This window comes from Mirounga leonina, unplaced genomic scaffold (assembly GCF_011800145.1).
Source record: "Mirounga leonina isolate KUSES-001 unplaced genomic scaffold, KU_Mleo_1.0 Mir_53, whole genome shotgun sequence".
NCBI lineage: Eukaryota > Metazoa > Chordata > Mammalia > Carnivora > Phocidae > Mirounga > Mirounga leonina.
In genome coordinates, this window is record NW_023270807.1 from 65935677 (window position 1) to 65963424 (window position 27748).

At 44.4% G+C, this 27748-nt stretch overlaps 1 protein-coding gene across 5 annotated transcripts; it reads right to left on the reverse strand.

Moving 5' to 3' along the window:
* DDO (D-aspartate oxidase) lies at positions 1-27748 on the reverse strand. 5 transcript variants are annotated; one of them, XM_034991808.1, is made up of 8 exons: positions 27392-27748; positions 22695-22778; positions 20461-20636; positions 18624-18683; positions 18099-18174; positions 17292-17402; positions 12850-13026; positions 1-2022 (listed from the first exon to the last, which is right to left on the reverse strand). In XM_034991808.1, the coding sequence occupies exons 1-8, from the start codon at positions 27400-27402 to the stop codon at positions 1455-1457; spliced, it is 1263 nt and encodes a 420-aa protein (XP_034847699.1). In that variant the 5' UTR covers positions 27403-27748; the 3' UTR covers positions 1-1454. The 5 variants fall into 5 exon arrangements, with proteins under 5 accessions (XP_034847699.1, XP_034847700.1, XP_034847701.1 ...); XM_034991809.1 differs by lacking the exon at positions 18624-18683 and having other exon boundaries at positions 27392-27747; XM_034991810.1 differs by lacking the exon at positions 18099-18174 and having other exon boundaries at positions 2-2022; positions 17292-17400; positions 27392-27744.

Genomic DNA, 27748 nt, shown 5'->3' on the forward strand with positions numbered 1-27748 from the left:
TGGTATCCATTTTTTTTATTTCTAGTCATTTCTCAGAGTTCCCAACTTATCTGAATTTGATACAATACCACCCCCTGGTGGGAACCTATGGGGAAGAAGCACACTGGAGGATTTTTAACACTACAAGGAAAAATTAAGATCATCTAGCACACTGGTTTTCTCTCTCTCTCCTCTCTCCCTCACTCCCTCTTCCAGCCGAATGTTCTCTTTAAAAAAAAAATCACATGCAAAAGCTCAGTGAACAAAACAGTAAAATGGCGCTATGCTGGGGGCTTTCTCTTTCCCACCTTCTCTTTGCCAACCTCACCTCCCCCCCACAACCCCAGGATGTCCAAAATAGAACTTACTATCACTAAACACCAGCCATCTCCTGCCAAAATTAAAATTAAAATTAAAATTACATATATTTCTCCAAAGCATCCTTACCTTAGTGAATAGCACCTCCTTTACCATTCACTAAAGCCAAAACCCTTCATATATATTGTGAGCATTCACAATATATATGAACAGATTAACTCTGAGCAGACCTGAGTCAAGAAACCAGGTTAGACTAATTTATTTCAGCAATTCCCAAACTTATTTTATCATGACACATTTCCCCTCCTTCCCGGTAGTTTTTGTTTTTTGTTTTTTACAGCTTGCAGAAAACTCTTTGGATATATTTCATTCAGAATGATTGTTCCATCCTAATCAGCAAATTAGCTCTTTGGCTGCCCCTGCTACTCAATCCTCAAAAATGCTTAGGCAAAGTCAACCACACAACAAGCAAGTGCTCAGTCATTTGTCGTAAGGGAAAGTACCACCCTTAGGTGACTGACTCCAGACAGCTATTGAGTTGATGCCATGTTCATAGGTAACTTCATCCCTGTCTTCTACCCATCATGACCAGCTGAGGGGAGGAATCGGTCACCACAAGTACTAGGAGGAACCATGCTTTGTCTTCTATTAAATGTAATAAGCCTGTGTTGCATGATCACCGTGTCTTTTATTTAGAGGGATTATAATGCTCGCTTGAATGCAACCCACAAACATCATGGGCATCTCTGCAACTGACAGCGAGTTAAGTGTTTTCCATACATTATCTCTTGCAGTGGACTTATTAGCCAAAAGATGTCAAAATCCCTACAGTTTCCAGCATCCTTGTAAATAAGCACAGAGCTTTGAACACCGGATCTAAGAGAAATCTTATTCTATAACAAGTATTTTTAACAAAAATAGAGTTTTATGCCCTATGTCATTAGTAGACTTAAGCCTCGTTCTACATTGGTACGAGATTAGGTTAGTACCAGTTCTAAGGCTACTAAGGATTCATATTGCATCATTTCTAATTTTGAAAACAAAGATATATCTAATTAAACTTTCATGCAATGGAAAAGTTATTGGAATCAGTTCTGGTGCTTAGATTGTATTTTGATCAATAGTCTCCGGGGCCATTTGCTGTCACTTCATGTCACCTACAGCTTTGACTTGGAACTGGGGGTTCTGAGGGCTCGGACACACTCGCCTACCAGGCTGGCGGCCTCCAGAGCAGTGCCCCAGTGCACAGAGATGCCCCCACTCCCGTGGCCGTAGTGGTGGACCACAGGCAGCCGCCTACCATCCTGGGCTAGGAGCTCTGTCTGCAGCCGCAAGCCTGGCCTGAAGGGCCTTAAGCCCACCTTCTCCCTGATGTCGCAGGCTCCATGGAGGGAGGGCTCAAGAGCACAACAACGGGAAAAAATATCTCTGCTAATTTCTGCATCTGGGGACAGATTCCAGTCTCCTTTTTGCCTTGTTCCACCCAGGATTACGTTGGATATGCCGGGATAAATATATGTCAGCCCACTCCCCTCTCGGATAAAATGCTTCACCCAGGGAGCCTGAACTCTGAGCACTTGGCCCCGCACGGGGAAAATCTTTGAGTCTCCTGCAAGCTGTCTGCTTCCAAGGCCTGAGCAGTTGACCACGATGTCGAAGGATGGATGAAGCTCCCACAGGTCTCCTATTCGTCGGGTAAGTATCAGGACCCCACTTCCTTTTAACCTGGGAAGAACGAGAGAGACCATTAGGTGAACCTCAGCAGCTTCCTGCTCAAGCCCTCACGGGAAATGACGGGCAAGGCCACCGCATCCAGGGCCCAAGCAGGCCAAATTCTAGCCACCGACTGCCTCGCATCCTTGGATACTGGGGATTCCTATACTGGAAGCTAAATGAAAACCTGTTTCAAAAATCCAAAACAAAAGAAATGTCTCGTCCTTTTCATGTTTTATAAAGTTCTTATATCATACTAGCTGCTAAATGAATACTAAATCAATCCGTATTTTAAATCCCCTAGCCTTTCTTTTTATGCCATGTATTTAGCACCTAAATTTGCAGCCTTAGGCATTTTGTCTCATATTGTTAACTCTTGCATGTTTCTTTGCTTTATTCTGGTCTCCCTAACTAGATGTTTGGAACAGGGGTCACACCCCCCACTTTATGTCTACCACAGGAATGTTAGCATGAGACAAATGTAAAATATTTGCAGCTGATGGACTGACAGTTGTGGTTGATAATGACATTTTGGACCAAGTATATCCATAACAAAAAGAAATGGCTTGGGGCACCTGGGTGGCTCAGTAGGTTGCGTGTGGGACTCCTGGTTTCCACTGGGGTCATGATCTCGGGGTCCTGGGATCAAGCCCTGCATGGTTGGGTTCCCTGCTTGGCGGGGAGTCTGCTTCTCTCCCTCTCCCTTTGCCCCTTCCTCGCTCTTTCTCGTGCACGTGGGCTTTCTCTCAAAAATAAATAAATTAAAAAAAATTTTTAAAAAGGAAATGGCTTATCTAGGTCCTGTAAATCTTTTTTTTTTTTAATTGTGGTAAAATACACAGAACATAAAATTCACTCTCTTAACCATTTTTAGGTGTACAGTTCAACAGCATTAGTTTTAATACATTCACCGATGAATTTTGTGGTGATGCTGACCAACATATTGCAGTGTGCTAATATTCCTTAAAATAGTGAATGTAAAGAAAAGACTTTTGAAAAAGAGTTTAGGAGGGCTTTCCCCTTTACCAATCAGAAGACCTTGGTCGAGTTATTTAATTTCTGTGAACTTTAATCCTCCATCCATAATTTGGAGATATCAGTACTGACTTCATAGGCTCCTTGTGAAAATGAAATGAGACAGCATCTGGAAAAAGTCTGACACAGCACATAACACATTGTAGTTCCTCGGTATTTTTTTTTAATGGGGGGAGCAGTGTGGGGAAAGGTATAGTTGCTATGCTACTATAAAATCCAAAAGGAGTTTGCCTGCTCCCCACACCCATCTATCACTTACATTCAGTGGTTTAATAGAATGACCTTTGGACTTCAAAAAATGTTTTACGTTGATTATTATTTGAACATTATCTTGGTTTTACTTTTAATAGATTGTGGATTCCACATGTTGATAGTTAACCGTTGTGCTCTGTGTTCCAACTATTCTAATTAAAACTCAGAATTATTTTCCTAATTCAGAGAAATAAAGGAATTTTACCAGCCTGGGGACTTGACCGAACTGAACTTGTTTCCTCAACTATCACCTAAGAATAAGAATGTTGAGTCCACAGGGTTTTTATAAATATTATGTATAAATTCAACAAATGTAAATGTCCTTCTCTTCCATTTCAAGGGTCCCCCTCTGGTTGCTACTAATGAAAGTCCACTCTCTACCTGGAGACTTCTGAAATTATCATAGTGATTGGAAGGCCCCCGCAGGCTTTCGGTGCTGAGTGCCTCCCTGGCCTTGACCCCAGGAGGGAACTTACTGAATGTGCCAGGGACCCATCATCCTTGTACTGTTGCGATACAACCACATGGTGATGCCCAGTCACTCTTGTTATCCCATGGGCAATGCATCAGGGGGCACCAGGGTGTAGGAGGAAACCATACCTGGAAGCTGTATGTTGGGTGACCAAGCACTTTTACAATCATACAAGGTAGTTATTTTATTCTGGGGGTTTTGAATGACATGGTTGGGGGTATAAGCTTGGAGACTTTCCCCGTAGGGTTTCCTACACCTGAGCAAGACCTCATTCTAGATAGGGGGGATGCCTTGTCCCAACCTCCCATGAGGAAATGCGGAGACGGGGGACTCAAGAAGTTGTGCTCACTAATAGCACCAGACCAATGTCTCCTGGTCATCACGCTAAAACCCAAGGGTGCCCATTTTCACCAAGCCTAAATGTCAGCCCTCTGCAGGACCATGTCAGCCTGAAGCATAAAGGGGGGGGCGGGGGGGTTCAGCAAGAAGGAAACTGAGCACGTATGGCCCTGAGAGGGATAGGACTCCACTAAGCACTTCTTTACACACACACACACACACACAACCACATCCCAGAAGCAAAGGGGAGTCCCCTCATCCTCTCTCTTCTCATGGGACTAGAGGCACCCCTGCACCCCACCTCCCATCACCTGCCTCAGCCTAAGCCATGTAAGAGAGGAATCCTGTGCAGCACGAAATAGGGAGGTGAGTGGGGCTCCTGGGTGGCTCAGTCCGTTGGGCGTCTGCCTTCGGCTCAGGTCACGATCCCAGGGTCTTGGGATCAAGCCCCACATTGGGCTCCCTGCCCAGTGGGGTGCCTGCTTCTCCCTCTCCCTCTGCCTGCCACTCCCCCTACTTGTGCATTCTCTCTCTCTTTCTGCCAAATAAATAAATAAAATCTTTTTAAAAAAAAGAGTAAAAAGAAAAGAAAGAAATAGGGAGGTGGGGGTTCAGTGTGGAGACCCACTGGGGGAAAGGGGACACGGGGGGAAGACAGGGCCCTGTGAGCTCTAGTACGAGGGATGAGGCTGCTTTGACCGCAGAGCTGGGCCTCTGGGCTCAGGAGGGAGGAACTGGGAGTGGGAGGTCAGGGCAGGATGTGGGGTGCAGCTCAGCAGGGACAGAACAAGGGGTACAGCAGAGCCAAGATACTGCCCCGGAAGCCATGTATGCCTGGAATTCACCTGCTGAGACTTAGACCCAAAATTGTTTGCGGAGTCTAATGAGTAGAAACTGGGGGAAAACATCATTTTTGTCATTTAAAATGTTAAAGCACTTTCATCTGGCCAAATACAGACATTTTGACACTCCTTTGGTAATATTTTAAAGCTTGTACCTTTATTCTGGGAAGATGATCCAAATAGGTCTGTGGATTATACAAATACAAAGTAAAAACTCTCTTCTAAGGATCCAAGATGACTTTGGGGTGAGAGGGTACATGACTGTCTGCATGAAGGCCAGGATACTTCTCTGCAAACCAGATTGCTTTTGTAAAATTGGTGCCCACCAAGGAGGGTAGAGAGAAGAGGGGATGACATGGTGTCTGTTCCCCAGTTGACTCCTCACACTGGCTAGAACTTGCTTGTTAGGGGGCGAGGGCCAGAGCCTGAGGACCAGAGCCTGAGGGGACTGATTTGAAGAGAACTGGTGAGAGTCAGGCCTGAGCAGTGGAACCCCAGGTGTCAGAGCTGGAAAGAGGACAATTCTCCCCACTGCTGCTATAGTTTCAAGTGCACTGGAATGAGGAAAACAGCATTGAGTTTTTGAGCCACTGATGAGAGAAAGAGTGAAGAGTTAGGAAGCCATTGCTAGAGATGTAGAGAGATGCAAGGAGGCTGGGAGAGGACAGTGGCCAAGAACCTGGGGGGGGGGGGGTAGGGCTGGCTTTGGGAAGCATTTTGTGATGTCTTTTGTATGCGTTATTAGACAGAGTCAATTAAAAAAATTAATCCTTGCTTCAAGCCTGAAGCATGACACCTTAATAACAGTGATCAAAAAATTAACTGTGTCCAGTCTATTTGAAAATGAGATTAAAAGGAAACCTAATTTAAAACCTCACTTGGCAAATAGTACTATGCACACAGATTCAAAGAAGTCCACTGTTTCCTCAAAAAGTTAAAAATAGAACTATCCTACGAGCCAGCAATACCTTTGGATAGGTATTTATCCAAAGGATACAAATATACTAATTTGAAGGGCTACATACACCCCGAAGTTTATAGCAGCATTATCAAGAATAGCCAAACTATGGAAAGAGCCCAAATGTCCATCAACTGATGAATGGATAAAGAAGATGTGGTATGTGTGTATACACACACACACACACACACAAAGGACTATTACTCAGCCATAAAAAAGAATGAAATCTTGCCATTTGCAATGACGTGGATAGAACTAGAGGGTATTATGCTAAGCAAAATAAGTCAATCAGAGAAACACAATACCATATGCTTTCACTCATATGTGGAATTTAAGGAACAAAACCAATGAACACAGGAGAAGGGGGAAAAAGGGAGGGAGGCAAACCATAAGAGACTATTAACTCTAGAGAACAAACTGAGGGTTGCTGGAGGGGATGTGGGAGGGGGGATGAGATAGATGGGTGATGGGTATTAAGGAAGGCACTTGTTGTGATGAGCACCGAGTGTTGCACATAAGTGATGAATCACTAAATTCTACTCCTGAAACCAATATTATACTACATGTTAACTAACTAAAATTTAAATAAAAACTTGAGGGACGCCTGGGTGGCCTGTAGATCAGGGAGCCTGCTGATCAGGGAGCCTGCTTCTCCCTCTGCCTGTAGCTCCCCCTGCTTGTGCTCTCTCTCTCTCTCTAACAAATAAATAAATAAAAGCTTAAAATTAATTAATTAATTAATTAAAAAACTTGAAACAAACAAAAGACTACATCATATAATAAGGAATAAAATAGAGGAAAAGAGAAAAAGTCCACTGTTCCTTCATAGTGACACTTAGTGTAGCTATACCTAAAATAGCTTATAATAGTTAGATTTTAAATATACATATATATGTTTACATATATATGCATATTTTGCATATGGTAGGAATGTAAACAATTTGTACTCAGAGGGTCAATGGTGATGTTTTCAAGATATATCCACAAATTCTTTGAACCCTTTAAGGCTGAAGCCTAATTCCCCTCCCTTTGAATGTTGGCTGAACCTAGTCACTTGCTTCTAATGAATATATATAGCATATATATACACACACACATATATACACATATATGTAAGTATATATGATAAATATATATTTTTGCAACATATGATATATGATCTTGGATTTTCTTTTGCTGTAATATATATTATTGGGACAATTGGCAAAATCTGAATAAGGTCTGTAGATTTCAGAAATGTACCCATGTTAATTTAATGCCCTCATTCTGCTTAGTTGACCTTGGTTATATAAGAGAATGGCCTTGAGTTTAAGAAATACATATTCAGTATTTGGGGTAAAGCGGCATCACATCTGCAGCTTTCTCTCAAATGGTTCAGAAAAAAAGGCATACATTTAGAGGGAAAAGGATAAAGCAAATATGGTAAGTTTAGGGTTTGGGGAATCTGGGTGAAGAATACATGGGATTTCTTGTGTTTTATATATAGTCTAATATTGACCTGACCACATGATCTCATCTGATGGCCATATTCCTCACTCATTTCGTTGCAGTGCATATTCTAATAAAATCAACTGCTTTCTATTTCCCACTTCTCAGAATATCCATCCCTGCTCTGACCACTCCATGAACTTGTATGTTCCATTCAGGGGTGCAGTGGCCTCTGGTCCCTTGTGTGGACGAGCTCAGGGTTTCTATGGGCAGGGTGGTCCTGGCGGGGAGCAGCCGAGCACCCTGAGTCAGACTAGGGGATGGGGCTTCAGGGAACAAGTCACCTGTTGCGCTGCCTTTAGGCAGTTACTGACGCCCCAGGGGAAACCCCTAAGGCTACCACATCGCACACAGCCTCCATCTATTCCACGCTAACCTTGTTGCCGCCATCAGAAAAACCAAACACCATCATTCTGCACCTGCCTGGCTGGTAACCTCCCACTTTAGCCTTGCAAAGCCAGGCAGAAAACGGGTGCTCACATTAGGCTTGCGTCTGGGACCATCATTTGTCCACAGCTCCTCTGGTCAGAGGCGACAGGTGCTGGGAGGAGGCAGAAATACCTAGAGGCCTGGAAAAGGACAGTTGGGCTCCAGGGGCAAGGTGCGTGTTGGTGTTGGGGAAGCAGGGGTCTGCTGTACAGGAAGACCCCTTTGCAAGCTGGACATTCATAAGGCAGGGCCCATCTGTCACGTTCCTGATGTACAATCCATATTTCTGTCCAACTCCTGGGGAGCCACATGAGTTTTTTTCCAGAGGCACTGCTGTGAGTCAGGCCAAGTGGGAGAACAGAAGCTACAGGAGATGGGAGACAGGGAAAGTAACTGTGAGGCCTTGTTATACCGGGGGAAGGAAGTACCGAGAGAGCAGTTCAGTGTGGTCAGCGCCCGCCTTACCCGGGCCACAGTAGAAAGCATGGCCTCCTGAAAGAAAGCAATGCACCTAAGTTACAGGGTCCCCCAGCACAGAAATGAGGCACCCAGCCTTCCGGATGTTGTCACAGGCAGGACGATCCTGATCCAGCCGGGATGATTTATTTAGGTACGATGTCTGGCAAAGAGACAGGCTCGGTTGACTTACTGCCTCTGTGATTCATTTCCTGGACGGGGCAAGTAAAAAGCAGCAGAATATGACTCCACTGGCTGAGGATATAAAACATGATCTGCATGGCTGATTAAACCTCTGAGGGGTTTTTGTTCTTTTGTTTGTTCTGGATATTATTGGGCATCGTTTCTCTTTTTGAGAGGGAGATGATCCCTTCTGTTCTTCGAAAAAAGCTGAAGATCTCAATTTTGGTTAAAAACATTTTTTTTTTTTTTTGGTCTTTCCTGAAAGTTTATATTATTTCAGAAGGCTGGAGCTTACGTTGGAGACATTTTTGTGCTGCTTGCTGAGTGAAAAGCCCGTTTTTGAGTCAGAACACTGTAGGCTGAACGCTCCCATTGTGTAGAAGGGGTGTAGGAGGGCGCACAACAGACCCTGAGTGCAAGGAACAAGAAGTGATTGTGTGGCTTCCCAGCGGGGTTTGCCCTGGTGGAGAAGAGCAGGTGGCAGCCCACAGAGTGAGGCCCAGGGGTCCCACCCCCTCACCACAATGCCACCCTGCCTCTCACTTGGCTTGAAATCCTTGCCTGAAAGGCTTGCCTTGGGCATGGAGGAGTCCCTGCCCTACAAAGCCTGCCTCGGGAGGAAAGGGGACACGTGGCTCTCTTCCTCCCCCACGTTGGCTTTCTGGCCAGATGTCAGGCCCTGAGGGAAGAGAGGACAGCTGATCTCCACGGAGAGAGGCCCTGTTGTGCTATCTGCGCAGGCCTCGCTTTGGGGAGGGGGGTGCACAGGAGGAAGAGGAAGGTATTAGGGACCCAAGACAGTGCTGAAAGGATAGAATGGGGGGTTGGTGGGACACGGGTGTGTGTGTACTGTCTGTCTGAGGCACCCACCCCCCAGTCTACTGTCGTGGTGGATGTGTGTATCCAACATATGGACTGACGAAGACCTCCCCAGGACGCTAGGGGGGACAAGAGCAGCCCCTCAAGCCTCCTTGACTCTGTCGCCTAAAACCCGACGGGAAGCAGCGTGCTCCCAGGCACGAACCCTAGCTGCCCGGTCATCAGGCCAGTGGCACTGCTCTCAGGAGGTGGCTCCCGCTGGCACAAAGTACCATTGAATATACTGCATTGAATATATAAATTTAAAATGTAGCATTGCATCAGGTTTGTTTTAAGGAAAAGACAGAAGGAAATATTCATGAAAAGAAAATGTTTTTCTTCTCAAAATTGGAGTGTGTGGAATGCTGTTGTGCCCAAAAGTAAGAAAGTGCTAGAGATGCAGAAATGTCAAAAAGACACAAGAGCAGCTTGAAGGGGCTCCCACTGGCCAAATCTTAGGCAATTTGAACATCAAAATAAATAATAAGACTAATAGATTATAATTCATTGAATAAAATAGGAATCCCCGAGTCCATACTGACATAAATAAATAACTGAATAAATATAGGGGGAAAAAGTTTTTCCTTATAGGAGAAAACAAACTAAATGTGGAAGGAGTTAGAAATTATCACTTGGCAGGGCACCTGGGTGGCTCAGTCCGTTAAGCCTCTGACTCTTGGGCTTCGGCTCAAGTGAGGTGTTGTGAGATCAAGCCCTGCATTGGGGGAGCCTGCTTGAGATTCTTTCCCCTTTCCTCTCCACACCCCCTTGCTCTCCCCTCTAGTCCCTACCCCCTCAAGTAAATAAATAAAATCTCTAAAAAACTGAAATTATCACTTGGCAAATATTATAGTAATGATAGAGTCAAGAATCATGAATGAGAGCTAAAGCTATTAGGCGAAAGTTTGATGAGGAGCAGGGTATTTACACAACTTCAAGCTGTACCTTCACAAAGCATTTCGTAATTACAAAGGGAAAATGTAGTAAATTCACACTGGAGATAACTGGCAGGCCAGGTGATCCAAGTTAATGTCACCGGAAGGGGACAAACCAACACGACGTGCCTCCTAATATGACATGCTAAGGAGCCAACATTCCTTCTGTGGGGTTCCACCAAAAACATACAACCTTAATTTGATCATGAGGAAATCTCTGACAAACCCCACGTGAGAGACCTTCTACAAAGCAATTGGTCTGTACTCTTCAAAGTTATAAAGGTCATAAAAGACAAAGACAGACTACAGACTGAAGAGGCATGATAACTAAATGTAATGTGTGACCATCGATTGGATCGGGGACCAAGTGTCTCTATTCAAAGGACCTTACTGAGTCCTTTTGGGGGCAAGATATGAATGAGGTCCATAGATTCCAGTATCAATATAAATATCTAGATTTTTATCATAGTACTCTGTTTATGTAAAAGGATATCCTTGTTCCTAGAAAATATACATGGCAATATTCAGAAATCATGGGGCATCATCATGTCTGCAACATACTCTTAAATGGCTCTGGGAAAAAATGTATATATATATATCTGCATTTTTATATATGAGAGAGTGAAAATGACAAAGAAACTATTAGGAATCTGGGTAAAGGGTTATACGAATTCATCCACTTCCCTTATCTCTGTGTCCATTACCACCCCTGACCCCGTGCCATTTCCACACAGAGAAGCCAGCCTTTGCCAGTCTCTGTGATGGGGACAAACACTCTGCAGGAGTCTCCCTTCCCTGCTTCTGCCTGATCTGCTGAAGACCACAGGGATCCAGCCAGGTTTTCTATAGACCTTCCTGAACATGGAGAAAAAAGTCCAAGACAAAGGAGCCAAACAATAGATGTGGGGGTAATAATGAAACTTTCCCCCAAGTTATAAACCCCTCTAATGACAACTCACTTTTTAGACTCGACATTTTATACATGTTCTTCCATTTTTTATCATAATCAAACAAAATAGTACATAGTATAATAATGACAGTAAAGCTCGGCCCCTTGTGGCATGCCTAATAATTTCCCTTTATCTGAATTTAATTAAGATAAAGTATGTGGTACCTCCATCTCAAATCACTAGCATTAACACTTCCAATTTCCTATTTCCAGTCATTTTTGTACTACAAGGAAAATGTACTACAGAGGGAAAGATCATGATGCTGCTGAAACTTGACTGTTGGCCGATGGGCAACTTCATCACAGGATGGCTCAAAATGTTTATTTATCAGCTGATGTCCACAGGGTCCAATTTAGCATGCAAACATGGTTTAAGGCCCAGTGAACAAGGCATGAAAGGGTGGGTCTAACGAAAACTGGAACTTACAAAAGGAAAATGTCCCGTATAAATAGCTAATAGGTAAAAGTGAGAAGACCTCTTATAAAGCTACAAAGATGTATTGTGATGCTCCTGACATGAGCCCGACAGACTTAGGCTCCCTTGTCTGTGCTCCCAATCCACCCTCAAAATCTGTATACCCCTACTATGCGAGCTACTGTAATTGTTAATTAACACGTATAAACACACACGTGCACACACATACACATGCACACCATCACCCCTGTCAGACTCTGAATTCCTTAAGAAAAGTGATCATATTTTATCCTTTTTTTTTTTTTTGACCAGCTTCTAACACAGTGCCAGGTTCAGACACAGATGTTGAACACAGAATCGTGGGATTAGTGAATTGTAGGAATCAGTCATTCTATGGCCCACACCTGGGACCGGATCATCGTTGCCACTCCTATCCTGTCACTTTTCCAAGGTTTACACAATAATTCACCTTGTCCCTCTTTATCTACCAAATATAAAGATTTGGGGATTGAAAAAGCCAATGTTTCATAACCCTCAATACACTTACAATTTCTAGACTAAAGAGAGATTTATTGATGTGTCTCAAATAAAGATGCTCTTGATGTGTTTCCTAACTAGGTGGAATCAGGAAGTCCCGAAAACCAGGCCAAAATGCAAGTTCAAGGTATTTCGGACTGAACTTGGTGAGGAAGCAATTACCTAATCTAGATAAGATATGACCTCTCAGGTTTAGAGGTCTTAATTATAACAAAGAAAATAAGGAAGCTATTTTCTCTATCACTAATGAAAAAAATTTCAAAAATATTTATAATAAGCTTAAGATTCTCCGTCTAAAGAACTGGAGCAAATCATATAATTTGATAGCTGGAAGCATACTCTCCAAATGTCTCCATTTTACAAATGAGGAAATCTAAGATACTGTGTCAATGAGTGGGTTTTACTTACTGGTGGGCGGGGGACCAAATCATGCAGCATGAATAAGAACCATGCATCATGCACTAGAAGAAGATGGATGTGTTCCTATCGGTGTGGTGTCACTTACTGCTTGTGACACAAACACTGTCTTCAGATTGTTTGACACAGCCCTGGCCATTGGGAGCAACAAGACACACTGCAGGTGAGCTCTGAGGGACCACAGGGAATTTTCCATTCCTATTTTATGAGGAGCTATGAAGTTATTTATGGCTATGACAGATAAAGGAAGCAGCGAGGAGCCATTTCAACTGACCTCTTCTCCAACCATGGGAGGTAAGTAGGGCTTTCACATTTCAGAGTTGTGAAAGCATGACCGAACACATGCTGGGGGAATTTCTTCAGTTCAGCCTCGGTCATCTTCCGAAACCCCAGAACCACATCAGCCCAGAATGGCACTTCTTCCGTAGGAACGCTTCGAAATATCTGCCAACTCAAATACATAAGTGGAAAAATTTCCTGAAATTTTGTGAAATACATTACCTGTGAACCCCACATGACATTCTCTAAAGCATTTTAAAAACACACTTCCTGGGGCGCCTGGGTGGTTCAGTTGGCTAAGGTCATGGTCCCAGAGTCCTGGGATCGAGCCCCGCATCAGGTTCCCTGCTCAGTGGGGAGTCTGTTTCTCCCTCTACCCCTCTCCCCCTCTTGTGCTCTCTCCCAAATAAATAAAAAAATCTTTAAAAATAAATAAATAAAAATAAAAACACAATTCCCATACACATAAAAAGAAAAAGATCTACTCTTCCATTCTCTTGGGTTCAGATAATTCAGCAGCTAAGTTTGAAATGTTCATGATTGAGGGGAATAAGACATTTAAAAGTTGTGTTTTAAAAATTGGATTTAACGGGTTTTTTTTCTAAAAAGCTATCGCTCAGACTTTTTTTATTGACTTATGATTATGCATTTTTGAGGAAAGGTTTTGGTGTCTTGTAGAACATTTTACATAAGTTGTAAGCATCCATCAGAAGCTTAAAGGTTGCCCTCAATTCCAAACAAAATGTCTAAACTGGAGTGAGCCATGGTGGGTGTAGAGGAGGCAGAGTGTGAATTATGAGTTAAGTTGTGGGTCATCCCCTCACGCTGTCAGTAAGAGAAGCTGAGTTGTCAGGAGGAGCTCAGTGACTGTTAGGCCAGCAGCATGGCCAGGGTGGATGAGGCTGGAATGATACTGGTTGATAACAAGCCAGTAATAGCACTACTAATAACTGCTAAGCATGTGTTTGGATTTGCAAGTCTTGGGCTGTTTTCATCAATAGGAATAAGTGTTGTAAATCATGGCTGCTCTAAAATAGCAAGGAAATTCACTTGAGTGCTGTACATAGTTGCTCATGATGTGGTTGTTCACACACCAGAATTTATATATCTCTAAGGAATCCATTCAAAGGGGCCCCTGGGGAAGGTATGAATGCTGTTTGCTGCAGAGTTCCACACTGGGCCTTCTTGCGGTCTCATTCTGCACACTCTCCCTGGGCTAGATTGCCCCTTCTCTATCTTCATCATTGTCTACAGGCCAAACACTCAGGGGGCTATGCCTCGAGCCCTCTTTTCTCTCCTGAGCTCCACAACCAGACCCAGACCTATGTCGACTTTCTCTCTCTCCCCATCCCACATGCCATCAACTGTCAAGTCTCAAGTCCCATCAACTTCTCAAATCCATCTACTCTCTGTCCCCACAATCAACACCTAATCGGTTGTACCACCATCTCTCTCTCTCCACACATCTGTTCTCCACACCACAGGCAGGATATTTTTGACATGTAAACATGATCAGTTACTTCAGTGTGTAAAATCTCAATGGCTTCCCATTACCCTGGATGTTTTTCATTCCCTCCAACACACCACAGTCGCCCTAGACTCAGGTCTACGCCTAGGCGGTTCCCTCTACCTGGAATGCCACCCCTTGTGTCCCTGACCCTGTCTCTGTCTCCTTCACTTCTACAATGTCACCAAACTAACCTACACTCATCCAGATGGTCTCTGCTGAAACATCACTTTGTTCCAGGTAGCTTCTCAAACTTCCCAGAGCAAGTTTATTCTCCAATGATATACTTCCATAATACCCTGTACTCTCTTCCGTTGATAACTCAGGTCTTATTTGCAACTAGTTAGATTTAGGACATTCCCTACGGACCATAAGCTATATGAGGGCAGGACTGTGTCTTTTTTTCTCAAAAATTAACTGAACATATATTTATTGAGCATTTACTATATGCTAAGCAATGTATACTAAATGGTTCCTTATTATATCTCTAATACCTAAGCGAGTACCTGATACTGGTGAATGCTGAATAAATTGTTTTGAAGAAATGCATAGATGAACAGATGAATAAGGCTATACATTTATGCCAAAGATGCTCAAGGACATTTTTGCCCCTGTCTTCACTTGACTGATTCAAATCTCTCTTTTGTGTGTGTGTGTGTGGAAGCAAGTGGGACAAGAATCACTCATGTGAAAGAAATAAATTACTCTCTTTTAGACCAGCTTGAAGTATATTCCTTTTAATATCCTCGATGGTGGCAAAATCTTAGTCTTGAAAGGACATTTGAATTTTAGACACAACTGTTTTCAAAAATTACTTAGAGACAAAGTTTGTGAGTTAGATATGATCACATTGGTTTTGGACAAAAACAAATTGTGGCCATAAATCAAGGAGAACAATTTTTCTATGTGACTCATCAGCTGGATTTGGAGTTAGAGTATCAATTCATCTTCAGAAGGTAGAAAAGAAGTGCAAGTTGTTACTTGTGTTGACTGTGGGAAATTAGTGACGTCAACACCTTTAGTGATGGTGAGCGGGGCAAGAAGAGGAAAAAGGTAGAAATCTGCCTGATGCAGATGTGTTCACTAGCAGAAAATGCCAGCGGACAGCCTGAGCAAAGGAGGAGAGAGGACAGGTTTTTCTAAACAGTACAAAAGATGCAGTGGTTTTGAGAACTTAGTAAAAAGCAAGCATCCCTCTGTTCTTCAGAAAGCTGTGGGGCATTACTGTGTTATCACATAGGATATCACAGATGACATATGTGTTATGTCATAAATTAAAGACATAAAAGTGACAGAATGATTAGTGATCTCTTTTAAAGAAGCTATAGAAAGATATTGTCATATTCTAAATGTTAGTCTGCACTAGAAATGCCGAATAGGATTTTTTTAACTCTTTCATTTAATTATGCATGTCTCCTGAAATCAGATATTAAGAATCAAATAGAGGGGCACCTGGGTGGCTCAGTCGGTTAAGTGTCCAACTCTTGGTTTCAGCTCAGGTCATGATCTCAGGGTCATGAGATCAAGTCCTGCATCCGGCTCCACGCTGGGTGTGGAGGTTGCTTAAGATTTTCTCTCTCTCCCTCTCTCTCTGCCCCTCCCCAAGCCCCCACTCTGCTCCCACACTCTTGCTCTCTCTCTAAAAAAAAAAAAAGAATCAAATAGAAATGTCCTAACCATTTCAAAAATATGGTTCCTAACTAGAGGGTATTATGCTAAGCGAAATAAGTCAATCAGAAAAGACAAGTATCACATGATCTCACTGATATGTGGAACTGGACAAACAAGGCAGAGGATCATAGCGGAAGGGAGGGAAAAGTGAAACAAGACGAAACCAGAGAGGGAGACAAACCATAAGAGACTCTTAATCTCAGGAAACAAACTGAGGGTTGCTAGAGTGGAAGGGGGTGGGAGGGTTGGGGTGGCTGGGTGATGGACATTGGGAAGGGTATGTGCTATGGTGAGTGCTGTGAATTATGTAAGACTGATGAATCACAAACCTGTACCCCTGAAACAAATACTACATTATATGTTAATTTAAAAATTTTTTAAAAGAGTAATCCCTAAAAATTGAAAATAACATAAAAAATATACTGTGTACCCAGCTGATGTAATAATCATACAAAGTGGTACTAATCCCAATAACTTTAAAGCATAGTTACACTACTGTATATCCTTGTATGTATACACTTAAGAAAAAAATGTAAACAAAAGTTTAACTTTTATAATAATCATATTAATAACAAAAAATATGGTTCCTAAATGGCACTTCAAAAGGTAACTTTAGTTACCTACAACGTTTCCTTTTTTGGAACATCTCATTCTCCAATATCACACCTGTTGGCTTTCCATCAGCCACATGATCCACACATAGTCCAAGCTCGGTGTTTACCTGCTATCAGTTTTTTTAGCCATATTTGTAAATCACTGCATAATCCCTGAGGAAACTCAAAATAGTATTTGTGATGAGAAACTGTAATGGCTGTTTAAAAGTCTAATACTATAAGGATGCTTGGGTGGCTCAGTCGGTTAGGCGACCAACTCTTGATTTTGGCTCAGGTCATGATCTCAGGGTCTTGGGATCGGGCCTGGCATTCAGCTCTCTGCTCAGCGTGGAGTCTACTTGGATTCTCTCTCTCCCTCTGCCTCCGTCCCTCTCCCTGCACACTCGCTTTCTCTCTCTCTCAAAATAAATAAATAAAATCTTTTTTTAGAAGTCAGATACTATATATACTAATATATATAATTAATATACTAATAACTTGTCTTTCTTGAGGTCTTTGGAGTAAAGCCTAAAATCTTCAAAATCCTCTCACATCTAGCTCAGCACTCTGCTCACAGCAGATGCTCAACAATAGTTCCCATGTTGAATTCTAAAGTCCGTTAAGATCATTCTAAATTCTAAAATAACTTCAGATTTCCTCTCTTACCCAGATACCAGATGAACACCAGCATCTTCAGCTTCTGCAGAACTGGCAATTGCAAATAGGTGATCAAAGGTCTCTCTAAACCACTGCTTCTGCTTGGGAATGGGTGTGTCTGTAACCACGGGGGAAAGCAAAGCAGAACAGAAAAAAAGTGGCGATGATAACTATGCTTCAGACAAGCCCCATCCTAGAAACTGGGAGAAAATAAAGTGGCAGGAAGGAACATTTAGATAAGGTACTATGTTGCGGTGGAGAATCCATCAGCAACCAGAGTTTTGAATGTTGACATATGCTGTTGACTTCTGTTCATGTAAAGATTAATCATCAGAGGGTAAATTGGCCAATCAGGACAAAATCTGATATATGAACCATCTGGAAGGTGGTCTTTAGCACTAGATAATATTCCAGACCTTGACAGGTCCATAGCCAATCTGAGCAGAAGTTTGTTCAGGCCGAGGGAGGTATATCCAGTTGGCCCCACAGTTGAGACGATAGAAGAAAGAACCTAGAACCTCTTTCCTGGGGCCTGAAAACAGGGTGGGTAACAAGGGAAGATCTGTGGGGCCCAGGGCAACCAGACCTAGAACAGACTATACATCAATAGGAAGCCCAGGTTCCTTACCCTCTGATACACGGAGACGAGACAAGGTTGGCATTATGGAGCTGAGCTCCTCAGGAAGGACTTGCTGCAGCCCCATGCAAGGCTGCCATTGCCACCAGCCCCCTCCACTCCATGGACTCATGCAATAGCTTAGGGTAGCATTCCCCGGGTCACTAGAGCACGTAGGGACCACACTAGGCACCACGTCTCTGGCAGAGTCCTGTGGATCAGTGCTCCCTGTCAGCCGGGCATCCCTGCCAGAACACAAGAGGTTGGACCCAGATCCTATCAGAGAGGAAATAAGGGTCATGGCTGAAGCCCCAAAATAGTAGTGTTTAGTGCAGGCACAGAGAGCGAGCATAATCAGGAGGTGCCAACAAATCCAAATGGGGTGAAGAATTTGGCCATCTGATCTGTAGGGAAAGGTCATGAGGGAGAATCTAGGGACTGGGGAACAATAATCCTGAGGGGTGCTATGGGCGGGGAGCCACAGAGGAGGCGAAGGAATTGAGGCAGAGAAGATGCTGGGTAAGCTCTGCCTGGAGAGATGTCCCTAGAGTTCATGGTAGAGATGAAAAGGCCTCTGGAGACAGCCTGCTCCCCAGAGTCCCCAGGCCAATGAGGGCATTTCAGTAGCAGGGTTTTATAACAACTTGTAACAAGACTGCCAATAAACATTTCTTTAATGGTGGATCTGTGCTGTCATCGTTAAGCACATGCCTGTGTGAACTCACCACTGTCTTCCAAAACTGCAGACTGGGCCGCTGGCTTAGAAATAAGGAAGAAATAATAAGCTGCAAAAAAGAGCTAAATTAGACCTCACATGAACTACACCCCAATGAGCTAAGCCAGTGTCTGGGGCTGTATTGAAACGCATCCCTCTGTTCCCACTTCAAACCTTAACAACAAAATAGTGGCCGCAACTCGCATGCTGTAGGAGTCATCCCCAAAGAATGGACAATTCCAGTTCAGCAGTGGATAGCACAAGCCAGCCTGGTGATCTAATTCATGTTCAAGTGCTGCTAAGAGAAAACCGTAGCTGGAGGAATGGTAGGAATCGCGATGGTTGCTACAGCACTTACCAGGCACTGTTCTAACCGCTTTATGTGTATTACCTTTTTTTTTTTTTAAAGATTTTATTCATTTATTCATGAGAGACAGAGAGAGAGAGAGAGGCAGAGGGAGAAGCAGGGTCCCAAGGAGCAGGGAGCCCGATGCAGGACTCGATCCCAGGACCCTGGGATCACAACCTGAGCCGAAGGCAGACGCTTAACCATCTGAGCCACCCAGGCGCCCCTATGTGTATTACCTTTTAATCCCCCAGCAACCCTGTAGGACAGGTGTGGTCCCCATATGGTACTGACACTTATGAGCACAGAAGATATCACTGTTATCACTGGGGTTGTTCTGAAAGAAGCCCAAAGAGAAGACAGAAGTCCTTATCTGGAACACCAGAGAGAAGCACTCTCTGATCTAGGGGCCCCAACCACCTAGCTGAAGGGTGAGCTCAGGCCTCGATGGCCTGCATGGACTCTTAGATGAGCCTCCTTCACAGATGATTCCATGACTATCACGCAGCCTTCTGACCACTCACCCAGGGCTGGTGTCAGCCAAGGGGTTCCTGGACAATGGACACAAGAACTCTGGTCACAAGAAAGGTGTCCAGAAAGTGTGAACTTGCATTCTGCAAACACACCAGGTTCCTGAGCTTATTTCCTGTGCACGTGTAACTGATTTAAAAAAATAAAATAAAATAAAAGCTAAAATTAAAGGGGGGGAAGAGTAGAAATGAGGAAGTGGAGACAGTGAGTATAAACCTCATTGGCTGCAAAATGATTTTGGTTTTTATTTACTGCCGTTTCCCTCCTCCTTCTATTTCATGTGAAGAATACAGAATGGAAAGGGTGTGTAAACATGTTTTTAAAAAAATCAATGCATCTTTAAGCCCGAATACATATGACTGATTGTTTGTATACTGGCTTAGAAGTGAGGATAGTTAGTCTCATTACAAGTAATTTCTGAGCTGGTGGTCATGATTGGTATTGGTGGAAAGCCTTAGAATTACCAGTTGTGGTTGTCATGAGTGCTCTTCACCAAATACTTCTGGCTGGCTGCCTTCTGGGAGCCTTAGAGAAGTGGACTTCCTGGCCCCCTTCAGAGGGGTGGGAGCAGGGGACTAGTGCTGGCCAATGACCTGTCATCAGAAGTGATGAAAGTTGCTTCCTGGCCAGAGCCTTTAACTGCTAGGGTGAGACCCCCTCCCCCAGAGCTGTCTCCCCCCAGGCACAGGTACTGATGACATCCAAGACAGCAGCTACCCAGCCATTTAGGTCCCAGGTGATGAGCAGAGCCCTTGCTGCTGCTCAATTGACCTGTGGTTCGAGCCAGAAACAAACCTTTGTCTTTTAAGCTAAGGTTTGGAGGTTGTTTGTCCTGCAGTGTAACTGAGCCTTTCCTAACACATGAACCAGGAAGAGGTTAAAACAGCATTACAGGGACATGCATATCCAGCTTTCCTTGTCCACAGAACGTCTGTCATATCTGACAGAGGAGCTAAAATCCCTCTCTTACCTGCATAGACATGAGGAATAAGCATGCCGGCTGCCACATCGCTTGTGGTATCAGGAGTGAACTTGTCTGAAATGACCGTAATGGAGCATCCCGGGACCAGTTTGGAAACGCACATGGCAGTAGAGAGCCCCACCACTCCTGCCCCCACAACTGCGATCCGTACTGGATCCATGGGCCTGGGAGGAGAGATAGTGTGAGCTATAAACCTTGTTTAAGGGCTCTTCCATCCAGTACACAGCCTGGCCCTGAGGACTCTTTCCTTAGGGCCACAGCTTCTCAAAATGAGGTCTTTCCCATCAGCATTTCTCATGGGATAAAGAGAGGCCCCTGTAAGCTCTCTTTCTGCTAAATGTTGGGGTATTGAACAATAAGGTCTCAATGGAGTTTTAGACATTACACAAAACCAGCCTAAAGTTGCCTTTAAATGACACTATAGGTAAATGGGTTTGCACGGAGCCGGGGGGGCGGGGGCGGGGGGGGAGGATTTCTACTCATTCTGCCCCTTCTTAAACCACGTTTCCTGTGGGCATAGCCTGGGAAGCTTGGTGAAGTCCGCAAGGTGGACAAGAGATGCCATCTCTTCTCCCAGAAACCTCCTAGGAGCGGCCACTGAGAGGACATGACCCGTGGGGCAAATTTGGAACTCAGCTCTTATTGTTCACAAACTGGTTTTTAGTTATAACGATGAGACAAAAAGTTTGAACAACTGAACCCTGCGTTCCCCTCTCCTGCCCCTCTAACTGGGAACCAACTCTCCTCTCCTCTCCCCTGCCTCTGTCACTGCTTTCCCACCCCACACCCCTCATCCCCCCGCCCCCTAACCCCCGTGCTTGAACCTGGATTCCTTCGTGCAGACTCAGGTACTGATTCAGTAATGGCGGGCGGGGGGGGCACCCCATGTCCTGCTAGCCTCAACTCCCTCATCTGCAAGCCAGGCCATGTGAATTCTTTATTAGCTCCTTTGGGTTGGAAATAAGAAAGACCCACGGAGGCTATCTCCCAAATGCAGCTCCTTCTGAGAGTCGGTATGGAAATGCAGGAGGCGGACATCCAGAAGCCTGAGACTGGCACCCAGCCTGGGAACTACAGGGTTGATGAGGGCCCGACACCCTCCCTCCTCCTCACCACTGAGCAGCAGGAGCCTGCTGAGCCTTGCTCAGCTGTCAGCTTCCCCAACTACTGTTGCTTTCCTGCTTGTCTTTCCACTTCTGTTCCCACTCTCTAACTCTCTCTGTGGGTCTCAGGCTGAAACTCCAGAGAGAGAAAATGCAATTATTCCAGTTGGCCAATGTCATCTTTATCAATGTTCTAGAACCAGGTGAGCTCACTGGGCTAAGCCAGCCTATGAATGTGCCTCTTGGCACAGTTGCCCTTTCCTGCAGATCATGGCCACCTGCCCACAAAATTCACCTCTCTCCTGGAGGGCATTGGGCAGTTCTGCTGTGAGCAGGGCAAACATGGCAGAGCTCAGCTGTCAGTGGTTCCTTTCTTTTTTTTTTTTTAAAGATTTTTATTTATTTATTGAGAGAGATAATGATAGAGAGCGAGCATGAGAGGGGGGAGAAGCAGAGGGAGAAGCAGACTCTCCGCTGAGCAGGGAGCCCGATGCAGGACTCGATGCCGGGACTCCTGGATCATGACCTGAGCAGAAGGCAGTCGCTTAAACAACTGAGCCACCCAGGCACCCTATCAGTGGTTTCTTCCAGCTCTGACAGTCTCTGGCTCCATGATAATTTAAAGTCCTCCAATGAGGTTTAATGTGTGTTATTTCTATGTCTCAAGCAGTATATGCATTTCCTCAGCCGTTAGTTAATCTGCTTCCTCCCCAGTGGGCTGGCTAGCTGAGAAGGAACAGGATTGCCAGGACAGAGGGAAGGGTCTGGGGCAAGGGAGAGACCAGTGGAGGGGTGGGGGCAAGCTGGAAGAGCATAGCCCCGCTCATGTCCCCTGGAGGAAGAAGGCACCCACATATCCCTTTGCTGGCTTTCCTATTTCACAGGCTCCCCTGCCCAGCAACTTTCTCAAAATAGCTCTAATAAATTAAGTTGAGAGGGAAAGCAATCTGTGGCTGAGAACAGCCAGCTGCCAGGGAGGAGAAAAGGGAGCCAGCAAGGTGGGTGCATCCTGGCCCAGTGACTTGTGAATCACAGTCACCTGATCCCATTAAGACAGCCCCAAACCCCCAGAGTACGTACAGAATGACCCCTGAGCTGCAAACAGAAGGATTCAAGTACCTGTCTCTGAAAAAGCGGTCTTGGAACCCACAGAAGGCTCTGGCATCAACACTTGTTTTCCCAGTGAGCGCTTGGTCAGGTGCCCTGAGAGACAGAGGGAAAGTAAAACTGCTTCCCATTGGGGAGTTTATTGAGGACATTTCCTCTAATCTTCCTCTCCATTGGCCCATACCCCCGTGTCTCTGTAACTTAGTTCCCTGGAGAAAGGAGGGATTAACTTCATTTTGTAAGCTCCGTGGAACTGTGGCTCTGCTGAACCCCTGGGAGCTGGTCCACCCTCAGCAGCTCTTCTCTTTCTAGTTTACAAACCTCTCCATCTTGCCACCAGTCTGGGACTTCTCCAACTGATTTGTAGGCATGGTAAATAACAGGTGAATCTGTCCAATTTCCAGCAAGCTCTGGCCAGAAGCCACACTGGTTTCCTCATTTGTCTCTTCTGGGTCAGCGGGTTGGGGCAGGAGTGGGGGTAGGGTGAGGGCAGAATAGTGTTGTGGATCACTAAGAAGACGACCTGATTGCAGCTGGAAAAATTACTCAGGAGATAATCGAGGATAAAAACCAAATGATTCTTTAGTCCAGAGATTCAAAAATTTGTTGAGTGTCCACCATGTGGTAGACACTTGAAAATTAAGAAGTTGTTGATGGGGAAGCAGTCTGATGAATCAAAATAATAATAATATTGTAACTAATATGTATTTAGCATTAATCATGGGCTACATGCACATAGGACACATATAACACAACCACCCTCTGAGGTAGTGAGATACTATTATTATCCCCATTCTATAGATGGGTAAGTTGAGGCTCCAAGAGAATAAGGAAGAGCCCAAGGTCTCCTAAGTAACAAAGCCCAGTCTGAGTGTCAGACCCCAAGGCTCAAGGTCTTAACCAAAGTGCACACTTTGGCATCGAGACCTGTCTGTTTTACCTGAGCAAGTCACCTAACTTCTGAGTTTTGATTTCCCCTTTTGAAAATTGAGAGTGAGCTAATTTCTCATATAAGTTGTTGTAAGCATCTGCTGAGTTAAAATATGTAACATTCTTTGTGAGTGTGGCATATATATTTTATCGAGCACCTGCTATAAAATCAACCAACATTTATGGAGCACTTGCTCTGTCCAAAGCATGCTGCAGGGACTACAAGAGATTTAAGGATTTCTAAACTGATGTTTTCTCCCCTCAAGAATGGAAACAAGGCAGAGTAAGACAGTCCTTTAATATGTAGCAGTTACTGTAGGTGATGTGGGGGCTCAGAGAGAGGGAAGCATGGTGGACCCACGTGGCCAGTCCAGGAGAAAGGATGGGAAATGAGGAAGGTCTCAAAGAATCAGTGGGATGTGAATGGACAAAAAAGAGGAGGGAGAGAATTATCAAGAGGGAGGAGAAGGTGAGCAAAGTCACAGAGGCAGGAAGTTTCAAGAGAGCTGAGGAAACAGCATGTGTCTCCATGGGGAGGTATGCGTGAGAGCAGAGTGTGACAGCTGACCAAGATGGAAGACATCATTTGAAAAAGCAATGGGAGCCATGGAGGATACCTGAGAATGCTCCTTAATCCCTGCCCAGGGTAGGACTCTACTTTCCTCTGAAAGCAAGAAGAGGAAACATTTAGAAATGAAACCAAGAACACAAGCTGTGTGTATAAACAGCTAATAGGTCTTTTATTTTTTGCTCCACAGAACTATAACCATATCGCCTGAAAGAGGGGTCATTTGGAAAACTGAGAGGAAAACTGAATTAGGTGTTATTGAGGGTGGGAGTAAAAGGGAGATCAGGGGCCAACCAGTGGGGTCTTGTTTTATCATTTTATAGGCAAGTGGCTGAGGTCCAAAAAGTTGAAGGGACCCCCCCCACACACCGAGATTGCAGGTGAGCTCAGCATCACACTCCTCCCCAGTAATTTTTCAGAGACTTTTTATCGCAGGCTCTAGAGGTCCACAGGGCCTCCCTTGTGCTGTGTATTGGAGCATGGTCCCCCAGCCCCTCCTGCTCTGCTCTCCATGGGCGTCAATGGCTTGTGATGTGTTAGCCTTGCTGGTGTGTTAGTCCGCCAGTAAATAAAGAGCCTCAAACCAACAGAACTTGAATGTTTTAGACGGATATTAAGGAAGCAAGGCTCATGGGGCCAGGGATTCAGCCATGTAGGCTACAGGTTGGGGTAAGGAAACAGGGAAGGACTGAGCTCAGGGTGACTTGATTCTCTGATACATTGGCCAGCCCTGACTTGAGACACAGGGGTAGGGCAGAATCTATAACTGAACCCTTTCTCTCTGTAAAATAATTTGACTTTCAAGATTCACTTACTGGAACATCCATGAAAATCTCCTGATGGAGTAGGTAAGCCTAGGGAGAGGTAGGGAATGGATGAGGAAGATGAATTTACTTAGGGAACTAGCAGTTGTCAGTAAATACTGGTGCAATGTGGACTTTAGAGATAAAACAAGCAGCTGTTACTGACTTCTGGCAAATTCAGATAATTCATCTCTGTTGGGGCAAGTTACCATGGACTCTGGCGTCCATGGTCAGCTTAAACAATCTTGAATAAGAAAATATTCCTCTTCACCACCTACAGGAATTTATGAAGTACCCCCTTTGGATATGTCATTTTATAGAATAAACCCTTTGTGTTTAGCATGCTTTCAGTAAGTATTTGATAAGCATGAGAGAAAGGCCACAGAATACATTCAGAGTATATTTTCAATATGAACTTCCCTAACAACACAGTGATAGGAGGAGGGGCAGACTCAGCTTTTGTGGGGCCTAAAGTTTATACAGTTTTTTGGGTGTTTTTTTTTTTTTTGAAGTTTATACAGTTTTCAGAGTCCTCTATAAGAAAAAAATTTACAAAATCATTAGAGAAAAAAATGCCTCTGGTCACTTTGATATCATCTGACAGAGGGGAAACGTGACAGAAGGAAAACAGAGCAGAAAGAGACAGTGGTCTTAACTGATTGCAGTGAATTTATCTTACTTTTGCAAAATTTACAAAATTTTACAAAAACGTCTGACCAGATGAACCCATTATGGAGGTCTCTCACAAGAGCCTGTGTGAGGGAGGGAAGCGAACCTGAAGTTCATGCTCTTTTGGCTTCATAGGAGGCATTCGCTACAGCTATTGTGAGCCAAAATCAGTCGCCAGAACAATCTGCATTGCAGAGTCCTCAAGAGAGAAACAACACGTGTTGGAGGGCACAATCAACCCAGGACAGTGACAGCATGCTGTAGTATTGACGGAATGGACCTCCAACGCCTACTGGCCAAGACCAAGACAGGGCAGGACACCTGCCACACTCCCTGCCCGAGCGGTGGAATCATCTACGGTACGGAGCAAAGAGAAACAGCATCAGAGCTGGATCAGGGTGGATAAGTAATGTGGATATAGTATCTCATCTTCACAGTCCCATGAGGGACATCTTATTTTCATCCTGAATTTTTACATGAGAAGGCTGAGATAAAGAGAAGTTGATTTGCCTAAGTGGGAGGGCGTTCTTCCCCCCACTAGCCTCTACCACCTCTCACAATAACTGCCTGTTGAAGTCAGGTGGATGCCTAGACCTCCGTTGAACAGATCTGGTGACAAGGTCACCTGCCTCAAGTTCACCTACTTGTGTGTGGCTTGTTCTCTGAGCTTCCCAGTGCTGCGGTAAAGTACTCCTTGAAATATTTACAACTAGAGACAGATCTGATGTGCCAGGACTTGTTTCCAACTATTAAAGATATCTAACATCACTATTTTTCAGGTATAAAATCAGAAGGCTGTGCATATTGAGAAATGCTGGAGGAACAAAGTATGTTTGGCCTCCTGTATGACTAATATTTGTAATTGTTATGATGAAAAGCCCAATTTTTTTCCCAATACAGCTTTTTTTTAATCCCTACTGATTTAAAAACATTTTTTTTAATCGAGATTGTTGGATATAACAACAACATAGAAAAACCAATCACCTCCCTTGATGCCAGCAATAAGCAGTAGAAAATATATTAGAAACTCAGCACTGCTAGTGAAAAATATATATACCCCAAAATAAGTAGAACAAGAAATGTGCATGATTTGTGAATTGCACTTCATTGAAAGACATTAAAGATAACCTGAGTAAACGAAGACGTAACTCACGATAATGGATGGAAGAGTCCCTACCAGGAACAAGGTAAATTTTCCCTAAATTAATCTAAAAATTCAACTCGATTCAAGTTGAAACCGTGCCGGGCAGTTTCCGTAGCATCGGTGGGAGTGTGGGCTCCTGGGCTCCTGGTCAGCAGCAGAAATTGATTTCTGCACGCGCAGTGGAAGCCGAGAATAGAGGCTTGGGGGCTCCCAGCCCAGCGCGGGCAATGGCTTCCTGGCCTCTAGCTAACTTCTCCTTCTCCGTTTTGTTCCACCAGTCTTCCCCACACTGTTGTAACTAATTCCGGATATTAAATTCTTCTATGCTGGAAATAGCTCGGAGGGTTTCTGTTTTGCTGACCGGACTCTTACTAATACAGAAACACGTACATGGGTGCTACAGACTGAACGTTTGTAGGGTCCGACGAGGCGGAAAGAGCGGGGTTCTCGTGATGGGGTTAGTACCCTTCCGAGGCACCGAGAGCTCACTCTCTCTCTCTCCTCCCAGCATAGGTGCACGGAGGAGGCCAAGTGAGCACACAGAGAGACCCTGGCTGCCCGCAAGCCAAGAAAGAGGCCTCAGGATGAAACCTACCTTGCAGACATCCTGAGCCTGGAGCTGGGAGCCTGGAGCCTCCAGAACTGCGAGAAGTATCTTTCGGTGGTAGGAGGAAGCCCCCCAGGCCGTGGTAGCTTGTGATGGCTGCCTGAGCAAACTAGTGCGGATTGTAAAAAGAAAGTCAAGAAAATATCAAAGATGAATTGAGAGGAAAAACCTAAATATCAGTAGAAAAACAGGCTGAAGAGAAAGGAAAAAAAGAAAAAGAGGCACAGTAAGAGGTGAGAGGAAGGATAAAGAAATATCTCCCTCTCATATACTCTTGTTGATTTGTTTTCTTTCACAAAGGGAGAGAGGTATGGGGGGTTATTTTTTGTTTGCCAAGTGAAGAAC